The 20090-nt window shown below is 37.1% G+C and overlaps 3 protein-coding genes across 5 annotated transcripts in view; all 3 read left to right on the top strand.

Moving 5' to 3' along the window:
- LOC105233676 (odorant receptor 43a) overlaps positions 1 to 20090 on the top strand; it is an 83981-nt gene that overhangs the window by 34604 nt on the left and 29287 nt on the right. The window lies entirely within an intron of this gene.
- LOC125777066 (electron transfer flavoprotein beta subunit lysine methyltransferase-like) overlaps positions 1 to 20090 on the top strand; it is a 93927-nt gene that overhangs the window by 9869 nt on the left and 63968 nt on the right. The gene's annotated exons all lie outside the window — the stretch shown is intronic.
- LOC105233659 (growth arrest and DNA damage-inducible protein GADD45 alpha) lies at positions 13191 to 16469 on the top strand. Its single transcript, XM_011215793.4, has one exon. It carries the CDS (start codon positions 14497 to 14499, stop codon positions 15037 to 15039), a length of 543 nt encoding a protein of 180 aa, XP_011214095.1. The 5' UTR covers positions 13191 to 14496; the 3' UTR covers positions 15040 to 16469.

Raw genomic sequence — 20090 nt, forward strand, 5'->3', positions numbered from 1 at the left:
CAGGGTTTAAAATGAGAGTGATATGATTTGTTAAAAAAATCACACTAATTTTTAAGGGAATTCAAATATTTTTTTATTTACTGTTTTTGTATGGATTATTAAGTTCTGAATATAACGAATTCAATAAACCCAATTTTCGAGTACTTTTTCCACTAAATACGACATGCGACTTGTCAAGAATAGCACGTTTCAAATTCTCTTCTTAAGTTTGAAGAGAATTTGGTTTATTACTAAAGACCAATGACTTCAAATAACCCCACAAGAAGTCTAATGGTGTTAGATCACACCTTCTTGCAGGCCATTCAATGTCAAAATTTCTTGAAATAATCGAACCTCTAAACTTTTCTCGCAATAATTCGGTTGTTGCACGTGCTGTGTGGCACGTAGTCCCCTCTTATTGAAACCAAATGTTGTCTGGATCATCTTCTTCCAATTTCGGCCGTAGAAAGTTGGTTAGCATCAATCTAGAGCGCTCTCCATTGACAACAACGGTGTGACCAGCTTCATTTCGAAAGAAGTACGAACCAATGATTCCACCAGACCAAAAAATACAGCAAACTGTCAATTCACTTAAATTTAATAGCTGTTCATGAATAATTTGCGGATTTCCTTTGCTCCAGAATCGACAATTTTGTTTATTAACCGCGCATCTCAGATTAAAGTGAGCCTCAGCCGGAGAAGATGCTCATCGTTTTCAAGTTGTTCGTAGGCAAAATCAGCAAATTCTCTTTAAGGCGTTTAAGGTGATCCAATGGCTTCTGTTTTTAAGTGAAAACAATTTTATATGAATGCAAGTCCAAATCCTTTCTCAAAATCCAACAGGTTGTGGTTTGAGACAGTCCCAATTCTTCAGCAACACTTGCCTGAACGGCAGTAATATTTTTCATTACTCCGAAATGAAACATAATAAGTAAAGCCTTTGACATGTGGCCATTCTCCTCTAATAATGATTGAATTCAGTCTATACGTTTTCAAATCTCCAGATACCGTATATGAGATCCTTTGGCCTAGGATTGACTTTATACGCAAAATATTAGTAAATTTAGGAGATATATGAACCCTTGTGGTAAAAATTTATAAGTCGCTTAATTACTTGAAGTCCCCAATTCCAAGTAAAAGTACTTTTTTTTAATAGTATTTTTTTGACAGATCACGCGTGACTTGGGTCAAGGTGTCATGTTATTTTTCTTCAGTGTTGTTTGGCATTTTATCGTTTAAAGTCTTACGTCTAAACAAAATTTACAAATCGTTCAACTTTATTATGAAAATTCCACGTTCTGAAGAGATTCCAGAGCTTCCATTTCATGCAGAAAAAACAACGGTTTGGTATGATTTGTGAGCCGGTGGAATCATCGGTCCATATTTCTTCAAAATTGAGGCCGGTGAGAACGTAACCGTCAATGGCGATCGTTATCGCGATTTGATAACCGACTATTTGATGCCCCAAATTAAAGCTACTGATCTTGGCGACAATTGGTTTCAACAAGTCGGCGCCACTTCCCACACAACGCATTAATCAAAAGATTTATTGAGAGAACACTTCGGTGAATAGATAATTTCCCGTTTTGGGCCGTTACATTGACCACCACGACGATCGTGTGATTTCACACCGTTAGACTTTTTCCTGTGGGGATATGTAAAGTCCAAGGTCTATGTGGATAATTCCGCTTCGATTCAGGCCTTGGTGCAAAACATATTTTTTCTTTAAAAAAGTTGGGAACCTCGAACGGGTCACCCTTTATATCAAACAATACATGAGGTATGTTAATTAAATAAATCTAGTATTTTTTCTTGAGATATATGTACATACGTGTGTAGTATATTTTATTGCCCAAAATTAAGGAGTACCTGTTTAGCAGTACAAGCTGGATTCAGGATATAGCTTGCAGGTTATCCTAGCACTGCTATTATTAACATTTTTCTTAAACCTATCAATTTCAGAATTTTTGGTATTAGTCTCTACCTTCATCTATCGCTAAAATGATCGTGAATTCTAGTAGTTGACTTATACGTGATATTTCAGATATCGATTTAAATATATTAAGGTTGGTTGTTAAAGAAGTTATAGTAAGTGGAACTATTCTCTATTTTTTTTTTTTAACAAAATTTAGCGCTTGTTTACTCTTTACTATTGCAACGCATTTCGAAATTAACTACGCACAAAACAGAAAAACAAAACCTTGAAACTCTTCATGCAAGACGGCAATGCCTCAAATAAATTTTGGCTTACTCGACTAGTCTTTTACAAAAATATAAAACAGAGAACGTGTATTTACAACGTGATCCCCAATTTGCTAACCCCTCACCTACAACCGATCTACATATGTATATAAGTACTACATATGTACATAGCAAATCAACTGTAAAGTTCCATCCTCTTCCCATGTGACCAGAGACATTTATCGAGCCCGTGGGCCGTGCCGAGTAGTTCATCAAACTGCCAATAAACGATTAAGGAAGGGCTAAGTTCGGGTGTAACCAAACTGTGCAAGTTCCCCGAATTCGGTTATTTTTTCTTTAGATACTTCTTTGGCAGGAAAGTGAAAGAACCAGATGGAATTTAAAATTGTGTTGGAAAGTAGATGTGATTATAGTCCATTTGGCCAATTTTCACATAACAACTGAGGTATGTGAGGTTAATGTTACGCACTGAATTTCGTATGAAATTGATCTCATATTTTTTGAAATATTGAGTTCCATCTTAAAGCGGTTGGTGCCACACTCATTTTCTTCACCCAAAGTCTTATGAAACTCATCTCTGCCATTTCAGCCGTAATTTGATGCTTATGGCGTTTTTACTTAATGAGTTATTGGTCGACTTCAACCAGGATAAAGAGTTGCTTGAACGACTTCTTCTTAGCAAGTTTGATCGATTTAACTTTAGTAGTTTATTAGATATAAATATACTTTAAAACTATTAGTGGGCGTGGCCATTTCACCCTATCTACACTACCAACAGCCCTTGGTTGTCCAATGTACCAACTTTAATCAGAATGTTTCAATTTTTACTCAAGCCAAGGTTCAACAGATAGACGGACGAACAGACAGTCACTCGGGATTCAACTTGTCTCGACATTCGAAGCGTTTACATTTTGGTTCGTTCACTAAATAATTATTTATTGTGTAACGTGAGAAGCTGCCTGCAAACTAATACAATGAATCAGCTGTTCCCATCCAACGAAATTACTTAGTGAACGATCCAATATCTATAACTCTATGTCTATCTCGAAAAGCTTTAGGTGCTACGAAACTGTTATACTTTACAGCAACATGTTGCGAGAGTATAAACACATTTTCATTTAAATTGGCGCGCAAATTGTTGTCCCTGAATTAACTGCATACTATTTACATTAACAACTCATATTTACTATATTGTTTATGCCATTTTCGGCGGGGTAAATGCACTCGCCACCAACCACAAACTCACCCACATAGCCACCACTTAGGCATTCACCATTGCGCAGGAAGACAAAACTCGTCGTGGGCAAAAATTCATTCACTTAGGTCAGTTTAGCACGTAGGCCACGCTGCATAACTGCCAATGTCTGGCTCTGAGCGTATGCCGGGAATGCCATAAAATGCGAACTTGCACTTTCCAGCGAGGTGTTTACTACGAATTTTGTATACAAACAAATTGCGATGCAACGTGAGAATTTTGCTCGTAATATTTCGACTTTTTTATAAATTTCGGTATGACTGAATTGGCCAATGAACTTTTTTCGGTATGATTTTCGCCCTCTTGCCACACTTCGTAACTGTGAAGTAATTAAGTTTACTGATGTTCATAATTATGTTTTAATGTTGTTTACCATTTATGTAGGTGTGCGTTTATTGAACTGGACCTTATGGGTATTGGATATGTGGTATATAAGTATATACATATGTACATAACATACATATGTATCAGTTGAATGCTCTGTATATGCACATACATAGACGTTTATATAGTGTCAATTACAGGATATGTACATATGTATGCATGCATATATATGTACAAGTAGATGTGATGTGTGAAAAGTGTCATTATTCGCTGAAAGAAGTGATTGACTTATGAGAATTTAAAAAGCTTTGCATTTATTATAGTATATTGTTTATGAAAATTTAAATATATGTATATGCAATTATTAACTTATGTAGACTTATGCATATCCCCTGAACAAGTCGTTCAGAGCAATATTTGCAATTATTTATGACTTCGACTTGATTTTCTGTAACTCTTAAGGCTTAAAGACCTTAACTGAAGTTTTAAAAGTTGTTCAGGGTAGTTAGAATTTACCTTTAGTAATTTCGTAAAAAAATTATTTCTCATTTATTTTTACCCTTCTTACAAAAATAAGGTTATGGTAACTAAAATTCTAGTATTTTTTTGTGGGCAAATTGAAAAATTAGGAAGCCGTAGAGGTGAAATCGGAATGAAGATATATCTTCTTTTTAGATCACTCGAACAAATACTATACATTTATGAAGATCAGTTTTCGAAACCGAACTGTTTTTGTAATAGTTTATAGTGGAGTTTACAACAGCGCGCCAACTGATTTTCCTCTTCGCTGACCAAACCAAACAGCAAAAAAATTTAGGCTCGTTCCATACCAACACATATGTATGTATCTTAACGCTCCCTTCATACCGGTACATCGTAGGTAAAATTAAAATTTCAAGAGTACAACAGGTCGTATGAGTAATAATTTTCGATTAGTCCATTTTTCTACTTTAGTTGAATTTCTACCTATCGAATGAAATGCGTTATCGAATATCGATACATTGAAAAATTTGTAGAATGAAAACTGAATTTTAATATTAGCAAAATTGAATACATTCCCAAGCAAGTATGCCTTAGTAACTAAGTAAATAGTAATAAATAAGCTGGGGTATCCCCATTTCTAAAATATATAAGTTCTATCAGATGACCTACTCTTGAATGTATGCCTAATGGCGTCTTCAGATGCCACTACGCCTCAAAAATGTTCATGCTGCAAACACACTGTACATCTCATTTTTCACCTACTCTTTGAGGCTGACTGCGTACAACAGTTAACTGTGACTGTCAAATCTTGTTAGCACGAACGCTGAATCCTCAAATTGCTGATAAAAGTATTCCATGCGCTTAACTAAACCATTGTGCACAATTTGGCGAGATGTTAATAGGAGGTCTTTTAACTCTTTCGATCTTTACAGCACACATTTGTATTAAACAAAACTGCAACTGTACAAACAAAGCACTGTTTGGCTTAGTTGAACGACCCGCAAATATTCACCAGGCGGCGGCGTGTGTGCAAATAATGAGCGGCGACTTCATGCGAATTGAGCTAAAATGAAATGAACCAAGTTGAACTGGCGGAAATGAGCACCGAGGGTGAGAATTATGGCGAGCATTATGATCGACATTTGCGAAAAGTGGTTAAATTACAATTTTTATTGAATAAAATTAGAGATTTATTTTGATTTTGGCGGTTTTTCCTACCTTGGGTAGGGAATAATCCGTTTGCCACGAAATTTATAACACCCAGAAGGAAACGCCGGAGATCTTCTAGAGTATATATGTACTATATGTAAATGATCAACGTTGTATACTGAGCCGATTAAGCCATGTCCGTTTGTCGGGCCGTCCGTCGTTATATACGCGAACTAGTCCCTCAGATTTTGTAGTTTTGAAATTTATCATTGTCTCCCCAAGAAACAAGTACTTGTATGGAGAACTTTTTCATTTGACGAGATATCTTCAAGAAATTTGGCACGAGTTATTGTCTATGGTGTTATTTTCGAAAAAAAATTTCTGTACGGAAAAAATGTTCCCATCTTACGGTAAAACTGTTCATTTTGTGATGCTATCCAACATTCAGGAAATTTTTCGATGTCGTCGTGTAAATGGAACTGTTTCTGAGCCACCTCATGTGCCATGGAACGAAATATCTGAGAATATAGCTTACTATACTTCCCATTTAAGTGTTTCCAAGAAGGTTTTAACGGGTTTGGCAACGTGAGGACGAGCGATGTCATGAAACAAAATCGCGTTCGCGCCTTTCCTAATATTGAGGTTATAAAGGGTGATTTTTTAAGAGCTTGATAACTTTTTTTTTAAAAAAAAACGCATAAAATTTGCAAAATCTCATCGGTTCTTTATTTGAAACGTTAGATTGGTTCATGACATTTACTTTTTGAAGATAATTTCATTTAAATGTTGACCGCGGCTGCGTCTTAGGTGGTCCATTCGGAAAGTCCAATTTTGGGCAACTTTTTCGAGCATTTCGGCCGGAATAGCCCGAATTTCTTCGGAAATGTTGTCTTCCAAAGCTGGAATAGTTGCTGGCTTATTTCTGTAGACTTTAGACTTGACGTAGCCCCACAAAAAATAGTCTAAAGGCGTTAAATCGCATGATCTTGGTGGCCAACTTACGGGTCCATTTCTTGAGATGAATTGTTGTCCGAAGTTTTCCCTCAAAATGGCCATAGAATCGCGAGCTGTGTGGCATGTAGCGCCATCTTGTTGAAACCACATGTCAACCAAGTTCAGTTCTTCCATTTTTGGCAACAAAAAGTTTGTTAGCATCGAACGATAGCGATCGCCATTCACCGTAACGTTGCGTCCAACAGCATCTTTGAAAAAATACGGTCCAATGATTCCACCAGCGTACAAACCACACCAAACAGTGCATTTTTCGGGATGCATGGGCAGTTCTTGAACGGCTTCTGGTTGCTCTTCACCCCAAATGCGGCAATTTTGCTTATTTACGTAGCCATTCAACCAGAAATGAGCCTCATCGCTGAACAAAACACGCGCGCGAAACACATTTCGAACCGAACACTGATTTTGGTAATAAAATTCAATGATTTGCAAGCGTTGCTCGTTAGTAAGTCTATTCATGATGAAATGTCAAAGCATACTGAGCATCTTTCTCTTTGACACCATGTCTGAAATCCCACGTGATCTGTCAAATACTAATGCATGAAAATCCTAACCTCAAAAAAATCACCCGTTATGTTTTCTGTTTCTGAATCGTTTTCAGCGCATATAGTCGCTTTTAAATGGCTTATCTGGTGACTCCAAAGTTGAAGCAAGCTCCTCTTGCGCTTAACACGGATCCTCATCGAGCAGCGTATTCGAAGGTTTTTGCCTTTCCTTGACGCGAATGATCGTCAATATCGAAATAATCGCATTTGAAGCGATGAAACCAATCGCTCAACTTATGATCAACATAATCGGCGCACTGAGCGTACTATTCGCAACACCATCACCCACCTTGAGACCCAGCGTTCAACATTGGATAATATTCAACCGAATAGACTACGTCCAGCAAACAGTGAAAAAAATATAGCAGACATAGCTGAGACTGTACACGAAGAAAGTGAAGAGTCTATTCGGCGCCGTTCGCAGAAACTCGGACTGACGTATGGGGCATTTTACGTCGAGGTCGTAAATTGAAAGCGTACAACATACAGCTTGTACAAGAACTGAAGCCGCTCGACCTTCTCTGGCGTCATCGCTTTGCTGTATGGGCTCTTGAAAAGTTCCAAAAAGATCTAACGTTACGAGCAAAATTTTGTTCAGCGATGAAGCCCATTTTTGGCTCAATAGTTATGTAAACAAGCATTTGGGACCAAGAGGAACCTGAAGAGATTCAAGAGTGTCGCGCCATAATAACCGACTATTTGAAGCCTGAAATTGAAATCTTCGAAAATTGGACTCAACGGGTGAACCATCTAGTTGCGCTCCTAATAGCTATCATCCAGACTGAATGTTCGATATCAAGTTATTGTAAGGAATATTTTGTATTTGTGAAGGGCTTCGGCTAAATATTTTTTCCTCTTTAGTGTTTTTTTTTTTTCTTCTGCTTTTGTAAATTTTTTATCCGCGGCCTGGAATTGCAGACGAAAAGTTGAATTACCTGCAATGTCGAGTAGAACAAATACCATTCTTTGTGATGATCTTGCACTGATTAGCCGTTTGAGGTGTGAAATTGCCAAAGCGGTGCCTCTGACCGCAATTCATTGCCACATTTCCGACTAAACATGGGTTCAACAACAAGCAAGTAGTTGAAAGTATTTTTCCCCCTATTATTTTTATTATTATTGCGCTGCTTAAAATTGTTATTGTTTTTGCACGCGACCAACGTATGTGTTAATATGTAGATCGGTATGTCGGTATGCAACACTGATAGTAAAATTTTGTTTACGAGTTCTTTGCCCTGCTTTTGACACCACATAAACATATGTACATACTCGTATGTAAGTGCTCCCCTGCCGAAATTGTCTTTCGCCTTAGAAAGCAAAAAAGGCCGTCGATCTTGCTGCGGTTTGTTTATCAACAGTGTCAATGCGAGGCCGCGATGCCTAAAAATGCCGGCTACTTGAGGTGCGACTTCATGCATTACCAACACATACATGCATACCAACACACCTTGCAAATCGAAGTAAATAAATGGGGAGTGCACGAAAAATTTCAAATGCGCAGAGGTGAATGAATGGCTGTTAATATGTAAATTCTGTTTATATGCATATGTATATATCTAAATATATCAAATAATGGTAGTGTGAAGCACCAATACCTCTTCTTATTTTGTGTAAGTGTGCCTGTTTGTTTACTATGCATTTTATCTTGAAAATTGTACACGTTTCTCATAAGTCAGCGATAGCTCGCGGAAAATGAGCTACAAATGTCCGACGATAACTTCTGGTAATGAACTCTGCGCGACAGCAATTTTTATGGTGCCTAGCAAATGCACGTGGCCCATTTGTCTTTCTTCTAGAAAATTTGCTAATCAATTTGGGTTATTGAAATGTTAAATACATACATACATATATTGAGCGTCGGTGGTTGGAATGTGTTTATTTTCAATGTGCAATTGCGTTGCTAGAAATTGCATTTGAATTGGCAGCATTGTAATTACATTTTGTACTCTCGCAAAATGTTGCGTCGTAAATAGTGGGTTTTTCGACTAAGGGCTATTTTCCCAATATTTAATTAAGAGAAAAATGGAATTCAAAGTGCACCATACCCCGATAATCGAAGAAAAGTGTAAACATAACCGCGATTTTTTGTATGCTTTGATGTGGTTTTTTCGGCTTCGGGTCACCTTTGCCACAATATTCGGCCGATTGATCGTATGTTTCCTGGTCGTAAGCTTAGATCCAACACTCATCGCCTGTAATAATACGATTCATGGCATCCTGGTAGTCGGCAAGCAATGTTTCACAGACGTTAATGCCACACTGTTTTTTGATTAGTGATTTTAGAACTAATTCTGCTTTCGCCTTTCTTAAAATGACCTCTCAAAATGGTTTCCACTGATCCGTCCGATATTCCAGCGATTTCAGTAACACCTGATGTTAATCGTCAACTCTCAAGCACCAATTACTTTATTTTATAGACGTGTCGTGGACCTGAGTCGTCGTTAACGCGTTCCCGATCCTCTGAGTACAACTTTTATTAATCAAAAATATTTGCTCGTGACTAACAATTACCATTGAAGGTCTTTCCCAACATTCTGAATTTTTTGGCACCCGAAATTTATATTGGTTTGTCAAAAAAGTCTTGCGGTATTTTTGCTAGTTGGCGCTGAAAGCGCGTAGTTCTAGTTTTATTCGTCGCATCGGGTCATGATATACCTTTTTGGAAAGCTCATTTCACGCGCTAACACGTGTTTGATTGATTGACGTTTCTTTTAAGTTGTTCGTGAGTTATAGCGTCGCAAACATGAAGCAAAATAAAGAGAAAATACGGCATATTTTACAGTGCTACTACGATAAAGGCAAAAATGCATCTCAAGCCGCCAATAAAATTTGTGCAGTTTATGGACCCGATACAGTTTCCATTTCCACCGTACAACGATGGTTTCAACGTTTTCGTTCTGGTGTAGAGGTGGTCGAAGATGCGCCACGCTCCGGAAGGCCTGTCGTCGAAAATTGCGATAAAATCGCTGAATTGGTCGAAAGAGACCGGCATAGTAGTCATCAAACCGTTATAAACCATTTGAAGAAGCTTTGAGTCACTAAGAAGCTCGATGTATGGGTGCCACATGAATTGATTCAATAAAAATACCGCAAGACTTTTTTGACAACCCAATATTATAGTCAGGCCTTTGTTGAGCTGGCCTAACTCGTTAATGAGGCGAAAATTTTTATACACATACAAACACACATAAATGCATTTGTTTGTATGTGTGTATAAAATTTTCGCCTCATTACCCAGTTAAGCCAGCAGACTTTGACAAAAAGTTGGCTGCTGCCGAAATTCGGTATAATCGCTAGATAAATTCGTCATACAATAATTTATATTTATTGTTTAAGATTTTATTTTATTTCTTCCTCTATATTTCTTTTCATTAGCTCATAATTTAACTCAAAATTAAGTGACTATTATATCTACAAGTATATATGAATGTATATATACCGACTTATATTTCTTCCAAAAACGTTGTGAGACACCCCCCAGCGTGTTGACTATTTTTAAATTTCTATCAAACACTCAAATCTGGTGAAAGACCATTCACACTTTTTCAATGAAATCTTAAAAGATTTGTTGTGCCAAGATTTTCTGAACATCTAAACTCAAAATAAAATTATAGCGAAACAAATGAGCAGAAAGTAAAAGTTGACAATTTTCCTTTTCACTTCACACACTTGCCGATTTCCTGGTAGACTTTTGTCGCTACGCAAGAAAACACCGTGTTCATACATATTCGAAAGGAAAATCAAAAACCACCTTTGGTTCCTTAGCAAAAATACAAATAAACGAGTGCACTGTTAATGACATGAAAATTACGAAGAATAAGTTTTACAGCCCATAAACCATTGACACCCATTAGTGCCAGCCAACAATCACCGAAGTGCTACCAATGGACGTCCGCCCTGTTGGCATCGCGCCAACCAGGCGAACCAAAGCGAGCGGGCCTGGTCAATAAACGTGCTATTGCTCACATCTGATGTCCGGAAAATCGTATGCAACGCACATACATACAAATTCTGTCTTTTAAGCAGAAAAACGCCAGTATAAGAAAAAAAGAAATTGTGAAAATTACTCACCTCTGCCGGTTGAATATAGGCTAATTAACTGAGGAATACGCACAATTTGTTTGAACTCTTGAGTGTGTGTGTGTGTGCTTAAGGCCATAAATTTTGTCATATTTTCCATTTAAAATTTCCACGATACAGGTTCCTTCTCGATCTTTGTTGTTTTTCCAAGTAACCTGTGGATCATGCCAGCGGCCAAAATGATTTCTGTTTCGCGAGAATGCATGAATTGTCTTCTTTCCACAGACTTTTTTATGAACTTGATATCACTTCTTGGAAAGTTGAAGGAACACTTTATTTTTAGACACAAATTACTTTTAGTGAATTGGAAATTAACTTGAAGTTTCCTTTTATTATACATTTGAGGAAAAGCTATTTATATCTTTATAAAAAACAGCATATTTGTATATGAACATTTTATAAGATTTCCACTATATACATAACTACATATAAATAAAGTATCTAATGCCTTAAGCTCCATGTAAACATAACCTGAACTTCTATATGTAGAAACTTTCCATATCATCTTACCTCGAATTTCTTCAACCAGCAATACAACTCACACAGTCGATCCTGGTTACTTTAAGAACTTTAGAATATGTTCAGAAGTAAATCATTCGGTGTCTATGAGTATATGTATGTGGGTTTTTGATTACGAAAAGCCTTTGCCCTCCAGTTACGATTTTTTCAATTGGCCATGAACCATCTCCAGTCATCAAATAAACAGTCAACGAACACTAGCGTCTTGCCTCACAGGCCACTATTGCGAGTATAAGACCAAATAGGCGACTATGACGATACTTCATCTGTCCACGAACAAAACCAGCTTTCTATACCGGTTATTCATAATCAAAACACCGTTTTATGTCATCTTCAAGACCTCTAGCTCTAAAAGTCTTTAACTGAGAATCACTTAATCTTATCCAAACCAATATCTATACCAAAGGGAACAAGTTTCATATCCGTTAAAGCTGACGGAAAATATTAAATATTGTTTGAACATTGTACATTGGTTTGCATCCAGGTAGATTGTTCCATCATGTTTTGATCTTCTTTGTCGTGCTCCTATCCAGATAGTCGTAAAGAGAATGCATGGTTGTACTAATGTTGATCACGTTTTCGAGTGGCAACCATGCAGCACCCTACGCAATTTCGTCCACTATCTCATTGTCCACAATGCCTCTGTGTTCTGACATCCACTAGGAGTGAAGATTCTGGCGATGCTTTCTACTGCTGCCATGCTCTCCAAGACAAATCCGGCCGATATGCGAAGCGGGGTTATAAGCTCTGTTGGAAATATACTGCAGTGGTCCGACAGCTTAAAAGGCTGCCTTATGGGATTCAGAGTACTTAGAAGTGCATTCCAAACTTTAAACGCGTTTTTTTTTTTCAAAATGATGTTTTCAAAATCGGTGACCAACATTACTCGAAAACGGCTAAACCGATTAGACTCAAATTTTAACACGAGCTTCTTAAATATATTTTTTACTAATTAATCGAAGATAAATATTTTTATAAACAATTTAAGGCCGAAATTTTGATCAGAATCGATTTTTTTTTGTCAAAAAATTTTATTTTGCTTATTACTTCGATTAATTATTATATTTAACACTACTTGAACGAAATCCGTTTGGTTTTTAATTTCATAGGATCCAGTTCAGAGATATAGTGGTCACCGCAAAACTTCTTTGTTGAGAAGAGCTCCCTAAGATCAGCTGTAGTTCCTTTCCAGATAAATATTTCTACTAATACGAAGTCTTAAATTACAGTTGAAAGATACCATAATTGTGTAAAAAATTTTGGATTAAAAAATTTAAAAGTTTTCTCAGAAAAAAAATCTGGAAGATTCGCTTTTTCGGCCTTCTAAATGTGAATAACCCCTAACCAGCTAATACTATTTATTATAAACCACATCCCCTTTTTTGAAAAAAAATTCTACGCTTCTTTTTAATTATCTTACCAATTCATAACTGTAAAGGTACTTAAACTCTTACCTAACAATCATATGGCGCTCCATATAACTAGATAATAACGCTATTGAAAAACTATATGGAGAGATTCGGAAGAGAGTTACTAACATTTGAAAAAAAGAGTTAAATAATCTTATCAAATTGAGCGAATGCTAAACGATATTTAAGAGACACAAATTCTAATTAAAACCTCGTTAACGTAAGGTGCTTTTTAGTTGTAACGTAAACTCCAAACAGGTAACAAGCGGAAAACCCCAAAAACACTGAATGAATAAAGCGAAGTTTCATCTGAAAGCGCTTGAGCTGCTGCGGGTTGGGATGCGGCGGCAAAACTTTTCACATGAACCAACAGATCACAAGCCAGTGAGCTGGAGAATCACATGCAGATGGGAACCACAATGAAGCTTGAGCAGCGGCAGCTGAAGTTTGACGCGAGCGCCCCAGCTTCCGTAGAGAAATCAAAAGTCAAAGCCAAGAGCCGAAAAGAAGTCAAGAAGTGGAGCAGGTTTTTACGCGTGACCAACAAAATTTCGCGCATAATTAACTGATATGCGCAACGCTTGTATATATTTTTTTTACGATTTTCGATAAATTCTCGGAAACTACATTTGATTTGGCTGGTGACAAAAGAAAGAGAGGGGCGTAAAATAAAAGAGAAAAAAGTGCAAAAATAAAATCAAATTGGGAGTAAATAATGAACGTAAAACCCCAAGCGATTTCTAGGTGCTGCGCAATGCCTCAATGCGGGTGAGAGCGAGTGAGCGAGCGCCAAAAAGCACCGTCAGCTTGGAGCCTAATGTGGCTCCCCAACGGCGCTTATCAACTAGCTGTGCTGAAGGAGAGAGAGAGAGAGCGCGCCTACGACCTTATAGGTGGCGAGCGCATTGCGAAGCTTTATCGTGCCGTTTCTGATGAAATTCAATGGAAACGCCGTCAATGCTGAGAGCGCTAGTATAAAAGCGACCGCACTGGCGTTTCAGAGCATTCATTGTGAAATTACAAATCAAAATTGAAGCAAGTCAAAAGAGCGCTTGAACGGAATAAATTGCATACGCGTCTACTAGCCAAGTGAAAGCAAAGCAAAACAGAATTTCATAACAAATCGTGTTAAAGCAAAAACAAAACACACACAGACATTTTTACAAAGTGAAATTTGCGGTGAAAAAGCAAAAAAAAAAAGCATATCAAAAGTGATAACACACCCCAACAAATACAAAAAGAGGGTCAATTAAAAGAACTAATACCAGATAAAGCAAAGCTAAAAACAACAAAAACAAAGCAAGTGCTTAAGAACACTAACAACAAAAACAAAGCAAGAACTCAAAAGCAACAAGTGTCCTCCAAAGTGCAAACATTGTCAAAGTCAAAGCAAATCGCGTGCGTCTATAAAACGCCAATCTTAAGCAACCACAGCAAGCAAGTAAAGTCGCCAGCGAGCGACACAACTTCAAGCCGAAGCGCCAACAAAAGCGTGAAAATTCCGCCATACGCACAGCAACACATCTACTCTTCATACAAAATGGTTGTGGACGAATCGCATATCCAGCATTTCAACAACAGTCAAGTCATGAGCAACATCAACCTCGAACAGCAGCTTGAGAGTCTCAGCGAAAAGAAGCAGCAAATCACCAAACAAATGGATTACACAAAAATCGGACGCACCGTCAAGTCCGCCTTGCTGAAGGCGCAAGCCGAGTCGCGTGTCATTGTGGGACTTAGCGCCGCCATACAAGTGCTCTCCAAATCACCGGAGGGTTCACTCTTCTGTCTCATGGCCGTGCCACAAGTCGGCGACTCCGCCACACACATGCACGAGGTGCTGCTGGAAGCCTTCTGTTACGAGAATGACATTTATGTGATCAAAGTCGATTGCCCCACCAAGTTGAGCCGCATTCTTGGCAAAACTGTGCTCGAATCTTGTTGTCTGGTGCAGAAGTCTTGGACCGGCGCCGATGAGTCCGGCGAGGAACAACTCAACAAGCAAGAGGAGCAATTAGTCGATTACTGCGAGGCATACTGGGATGCACCACAACATCCCATTGTCGAATTGCCAGTCGTGTGAATGTGTGGACGTACAGTGTCGAATATATTTTAACTGAGAAGCAATTTAATTGCATAACTTCTCATATGGTGAAATTTTGAAAACAAACAAAATTCAATTTTGGCTTAAAAACACAACGAGCGTGTCTGATGTCTGGAACATAACGCCGACATTGCGACGTTCGAAAATCAAGTGAAGAAAGAAGGTGAAACCGAGTGAACAAAGAAATCAAAAACGAATTTTTAAAACTGGATTGTTGCGACAGACGAAACGAAGTTGCAGTTCGAGGAATGCGTTGTCGACGTCATCGCATGCAAATTTTGTATAATAAACGAAATACACTAACAACGCATTCGAGGTCTGGCAACCGCCTGTGGCATTCCAGTCATATTAACGAAATAATAAAAGTATTAGAAATTAATGGCGATTAATTTCGACAAACCAACAAACAAACGACACACACACACACACATTGTACGCCCCCAGCAGCTGGCAGCAGCAGTAACAACAACAATAGCCATCATATAAATCGCAGCCGTCAGCAGCAAGTGACCTTCGCGCCGCCGACGCCGCCGCCAACAATGCAACGCCGGATTTCGTACGCGGCACGCACCTAAGCCCGACTCGGGCGTTCAGTCAATGTGTGCGTGTGCGTGTGCGTGTGCGGCGCGTGCGTTGAGGAAGTCAGATTAAGATCAACAGTCACAATAACAACACCACCAGCAACAGCAGTGATGGCGGCAACTAAACGGCTTTGTTGCTAATTATATTTTATAGTCTTAATAAAACAAACTGTCTAGCTCAAGTAAGATTAGCAAAAAAACAAAATATATCCATTGTAACGCTGAATAGGTTATTAATTGATAGCAAAATATGAGCGAAATAGCAAAAATGCGTTATGCAAACTCATAATTTACACTGTGCGCAAAAAGTGCATATACAAATATGTATGTACATATATGTACTTAAAAAGTTTAAAAAGTTTCATAAAATGAAAGATGTTGACCTTAGTGCAGCTGAAGCTGATACTGAAACTGAAACTGAGTAATTGTTTTAAATTATTTCCAGCAGTCAGTTGTTTAAGAAGAAAGGCGCGAGAAATTCTTTGTGAAATTTGTTAAATAGTTAGCAGTTGCTTAGTAACAAATTGTATTTTATACTAAAATAATTGGTTAGCAGTCATAACACTTTAAAATGTTTATTAATTATTTGTTATGTTAGCTTTTTGTTGCATGCTAGAAATGATTTGGCATAGTTATAATACCGTTATATGTTAAAGAATGTATTAATGTGTCCAAAGCAACAAATGCATTTAACTTTAAGTTGAAAAAAATGAAAGAAAAAATAAAAACAAAAAACCAGAAAAGAAAATGAAGTATAGCAAATTTATCGCAAGAGACAAAATCAAGCATTATAAATAAATAAAACAAATTTTTATACAAAAAAAATATGTATTTAATTTTTTACTTCACAATTTGGGGCTGGGGCTTTGGGTTGTTGGATTATGCGCTTTGCATTGCATCGTTGACTGTTTTCAAGTAGGTTTTTGGTTGTTGAGTTTTTCGCACTACATTGAGTGCACCCACTTTGGCCAAACATGGCATACTAAGTACGATGCCTTCACATTATCAAAAGCTAAATTATCTGAAAATGATGAAATGTTGTTAAAACTGGCTGAAATTGTAAATGTTTGCTTTCTTTTTTCCCCCGCCTCACTGACTAATATTTGACTGCCACATATATTTTCACCCATAAACCCCCTAACAATTGGTCAATACTCACGTGTTTGACTTTTATCTTATCTCTACGTTGATTTGCAATATTATTATTCACTTTTATAAAGGAAAAAACAATATTTCTTAATCTGTGTATATATGTAAAAGGGGCTTGTGAAGGCGGGTTCGCTGAAATATTGCACGATACCACTATGAATCGCATAGCAACCGCTTATGAATAAGCTTTTTGGTATGCAATCAACGTCAAAATTGGCATTTTCAGGTTGAAAGCTATTATAACATCATTTTCTCTTAAACAAATAACCATAAGAACACGTTTTTCGAAAAATACTGTGTCACATGATCAATATAAACGTGCTATATCTTTGTTATCGTTTTTTTTTTTATAAGGAAGAAGCATTCTTATTTTCATATTGTATAGCACGTCAAGCAATGTAATGAAATAATTTGGCGATTTTGCTTCAAAAACATTTATTTGGTTCTAAAAGCTTTGAAATTCGACCAGATTAAGTGTTTGTTGTTGCTATTGTACTCACGGAAAAAATACCTCAAATAATTTTGTGAAGCCTTAACAGCTCTTGACCTTGACTTGAATGGAATTTACGGTAGGGTTTCGGTTAAGTAGACTTGGCTGTCATGATAATTATTTTTATTCTTCTATTTGAAAAAAAAAACTTTTTGGAAGCCATTCAATGTCACAGTTTCTTGAAATAATCGAATTTCCACATTTTTCTCTCAATAATTCGATTGTTGTTCGTGCTGTGTGGTACGTAGCCCCAACTTCTTGGAACCAGATGTTGTCAAAATCAACTTCTTCCAATTGCGAACATAAAAAGTTGGTTATCATCCATCTTTACCGCTCTCCATTGATAGTAACGGTGTCACTAGCTTTTTTTCGAAAGAAATACAGACCGATGATGCCAACAGAAGAAAAAAACATCAAGCTGTCGATTTAAGCGAATATAATGATTATTTAGGAATAATTTGCGGATTTTCTTCGCACCAGAATCAACAGTTTTGTGTATTTACCGCTGACATATTAAAAATGACCGAAACGACGGAAAACCCGGTATATTCAATCAAGTTACTTTTTTATTTCTGAGTAGGTATTTCGGCCTAACTTGATTTATCATCGAACTTGAAAACTTTTTCACAGAACATACCATATTAACCGGTAAATCATTTACTTATATGGATCAAGAGATTTTGTGGTATATATACATATACATATGTATGCATATGTTTTTTTGTCTCATTGCTTTTGCGGTTGTCGGGAAAAAGTCTCATTTTACTTAAAAACCGTTTACTCATTGACTGATTCTGCAGCACTTTAACTCTTCGTCTAATAAGGGCTGATCAATGACAGAGAAGATATTGAAATGAGAAGCCAGAGCTAGATTTTTTATTGAAAATATTTGGTTGTTTCATATTTAAGGATTATTTGCTTTACAACAAAAAATTTTGGATTTCGTAATTTGTATTTCAAGTTGTAATTAGACTAGCCTGAGTAAACTAGATTTAGAACAGTGAGATTAATGTTCTGTCATATACATTTTCTACATTTCTATGTCATATTTGTAAAAAAGATTTGTAAAAAATATTTGTAAAAAACAAAATGTATGTATGTCTGAAACCTGATATGTGAGTACGTAAACATCATGCAGGTAAAGACCCAAAACGTGTAAACTGTTTAGTGAATCCAGTGTGCAAATTAAAAAGATGCACAATCATTTCGTTCACTATCTACTGATTTTAATTATGTATATAAACATTTAATTAGCTTTACAAATGCCGCATTTGTATTTCATTCCAGATTTAAAACGTAGAAAAAGTACATGTTTAAGGCACGTCTTTAAAAAGAGAGTACACGATTAACACTGACTAAGACGCATACCAAGATAGTATTGGGGATTTTCTTGTGAACTAGTTGTTTTGCAAGGAATCCCTGGGGAGCGATTGTGCTACATACATAATTATATAGTAAATAAATTATGTATAAAAATAATGTTATATTTTTGCATATAAATTTTTCTACTTACAAAAAATAAGTGTGGTTTCTATGTTAAAATTCTATTCGTTAATTGAAGGCCGTTAAATATCGTGGCGGTAAAAGTATGATTTCGATATCGAACTTTGCATCAAATAAGAAAATCAAAAAATGCAGCCTACAACGATTCACGAAAAGGACGATGAAATATGGTGATTTGGGTATCGTTTTCTTACAACGGCCTTAGGATGTTCCATTGCATATGCCTCTAAGGTTGGCATTTCAGTACGGCAACGATCCCAAATGCACAGTTAAGTGTGCGAAAAAGTGGTCTAGGATCAACAACATCACTATTATGGAGTGGCTAGCGCCAACTCCGGAACTAAATCCCATTAAACATTTGTGGAACCAAGTGACAGCGTCAAGTACTCAAGCAACAAATGACGAGTTGATTCCCGCACATTTGTGGAAGCACATTAACTTCAATAGCCGGTTTTTGACAGATCATGCGTGAGTCGTGTCAATCTGTCATGTTATTTTTGTTCAGTATTGTCGCCCAAACAACTTTTACAAATCGTCCAACTTTACTACGAAACTTGGACTGACGTATAAAATTACTTGGCGCACTTTACGGCGAGATCTTAAATTGAAAGCGTACAAAATACAGTTTGTGCAAGAACTGAACCCGCTCGAACTTCCCACGCGACATCGCTTTGCTCTATGGAGCTGTTGAAAAGTCCCAGAAGCCGTTTTCGAGACAAATTTTGTTCAGCGATGAGGTCCATTTCTGGCTCAATGGGTATGTAAACAAGTAAAATTGCCGCATTTGGGATAAAGAGCAACCTGAAGAGGTTCAAGAGCTGCCATTTCTCCAAAAAAAAAATGGTTTGGTGTGGATTGGGGGCTGATGGAATTATCGGTCCATATGTCTCCAAAAATGATGCCGGTGAGAACGTAACCGACAATGGCGACCGTTATTGCGCCATGATAACCGACTATTTGATGCCTGAAATTAAAGCTCTTAATCTCAGCGAAATTTGTTTTGAAAGAGTCATTGAAAATTGGACTCAACGGATGGACCATCTGAGACGTAGCCGCGCCAAACATTTGAAAGATATAATCTTCAAAAAATACATATCAAAGAATGTTCTTTCGAATTATAAGAAACATTTCCCATTCATTCTTTAAAAAAAGGGGGAACCTCTTATTCGTACGAGTACTCATATTCGTATTCTACTTCCGAACATGGTACTAACTATAATACTTTCTAATTCTACTTCTCTTCTCGCTATATACATACATTTTTAAAACAACAACAAATACTTATTTTAACCAGCTTAACATCTTTC

The sequence above is a fragment of the Bactrocera dorsalis genome, chromosome 3 (genome assembly GCF_023373825.1).
Source record: "Bactrocera dorsalis isolate Fly_Bdor chromosome 3, ASM2337382v1, whole genome shotgun sequence".
Classification (NCBI taxonomy): domain Eukaryota; kingdom Metazoa; phylum Arthropoda; class Insecta; order Diptera; family Tephritidae; genus Bactrocera; species Bactrocera dorsalis.

Bases quoted from the DNA above. Each gene is read 5' to 3' on its own strand.
- LOC105233659 (XM_011215793.4), top strand. From the start codon at position 14,497: ATGGTTGTGGACGAATCGCATATCCAGCATTTCAACAACAGTCAAGTC.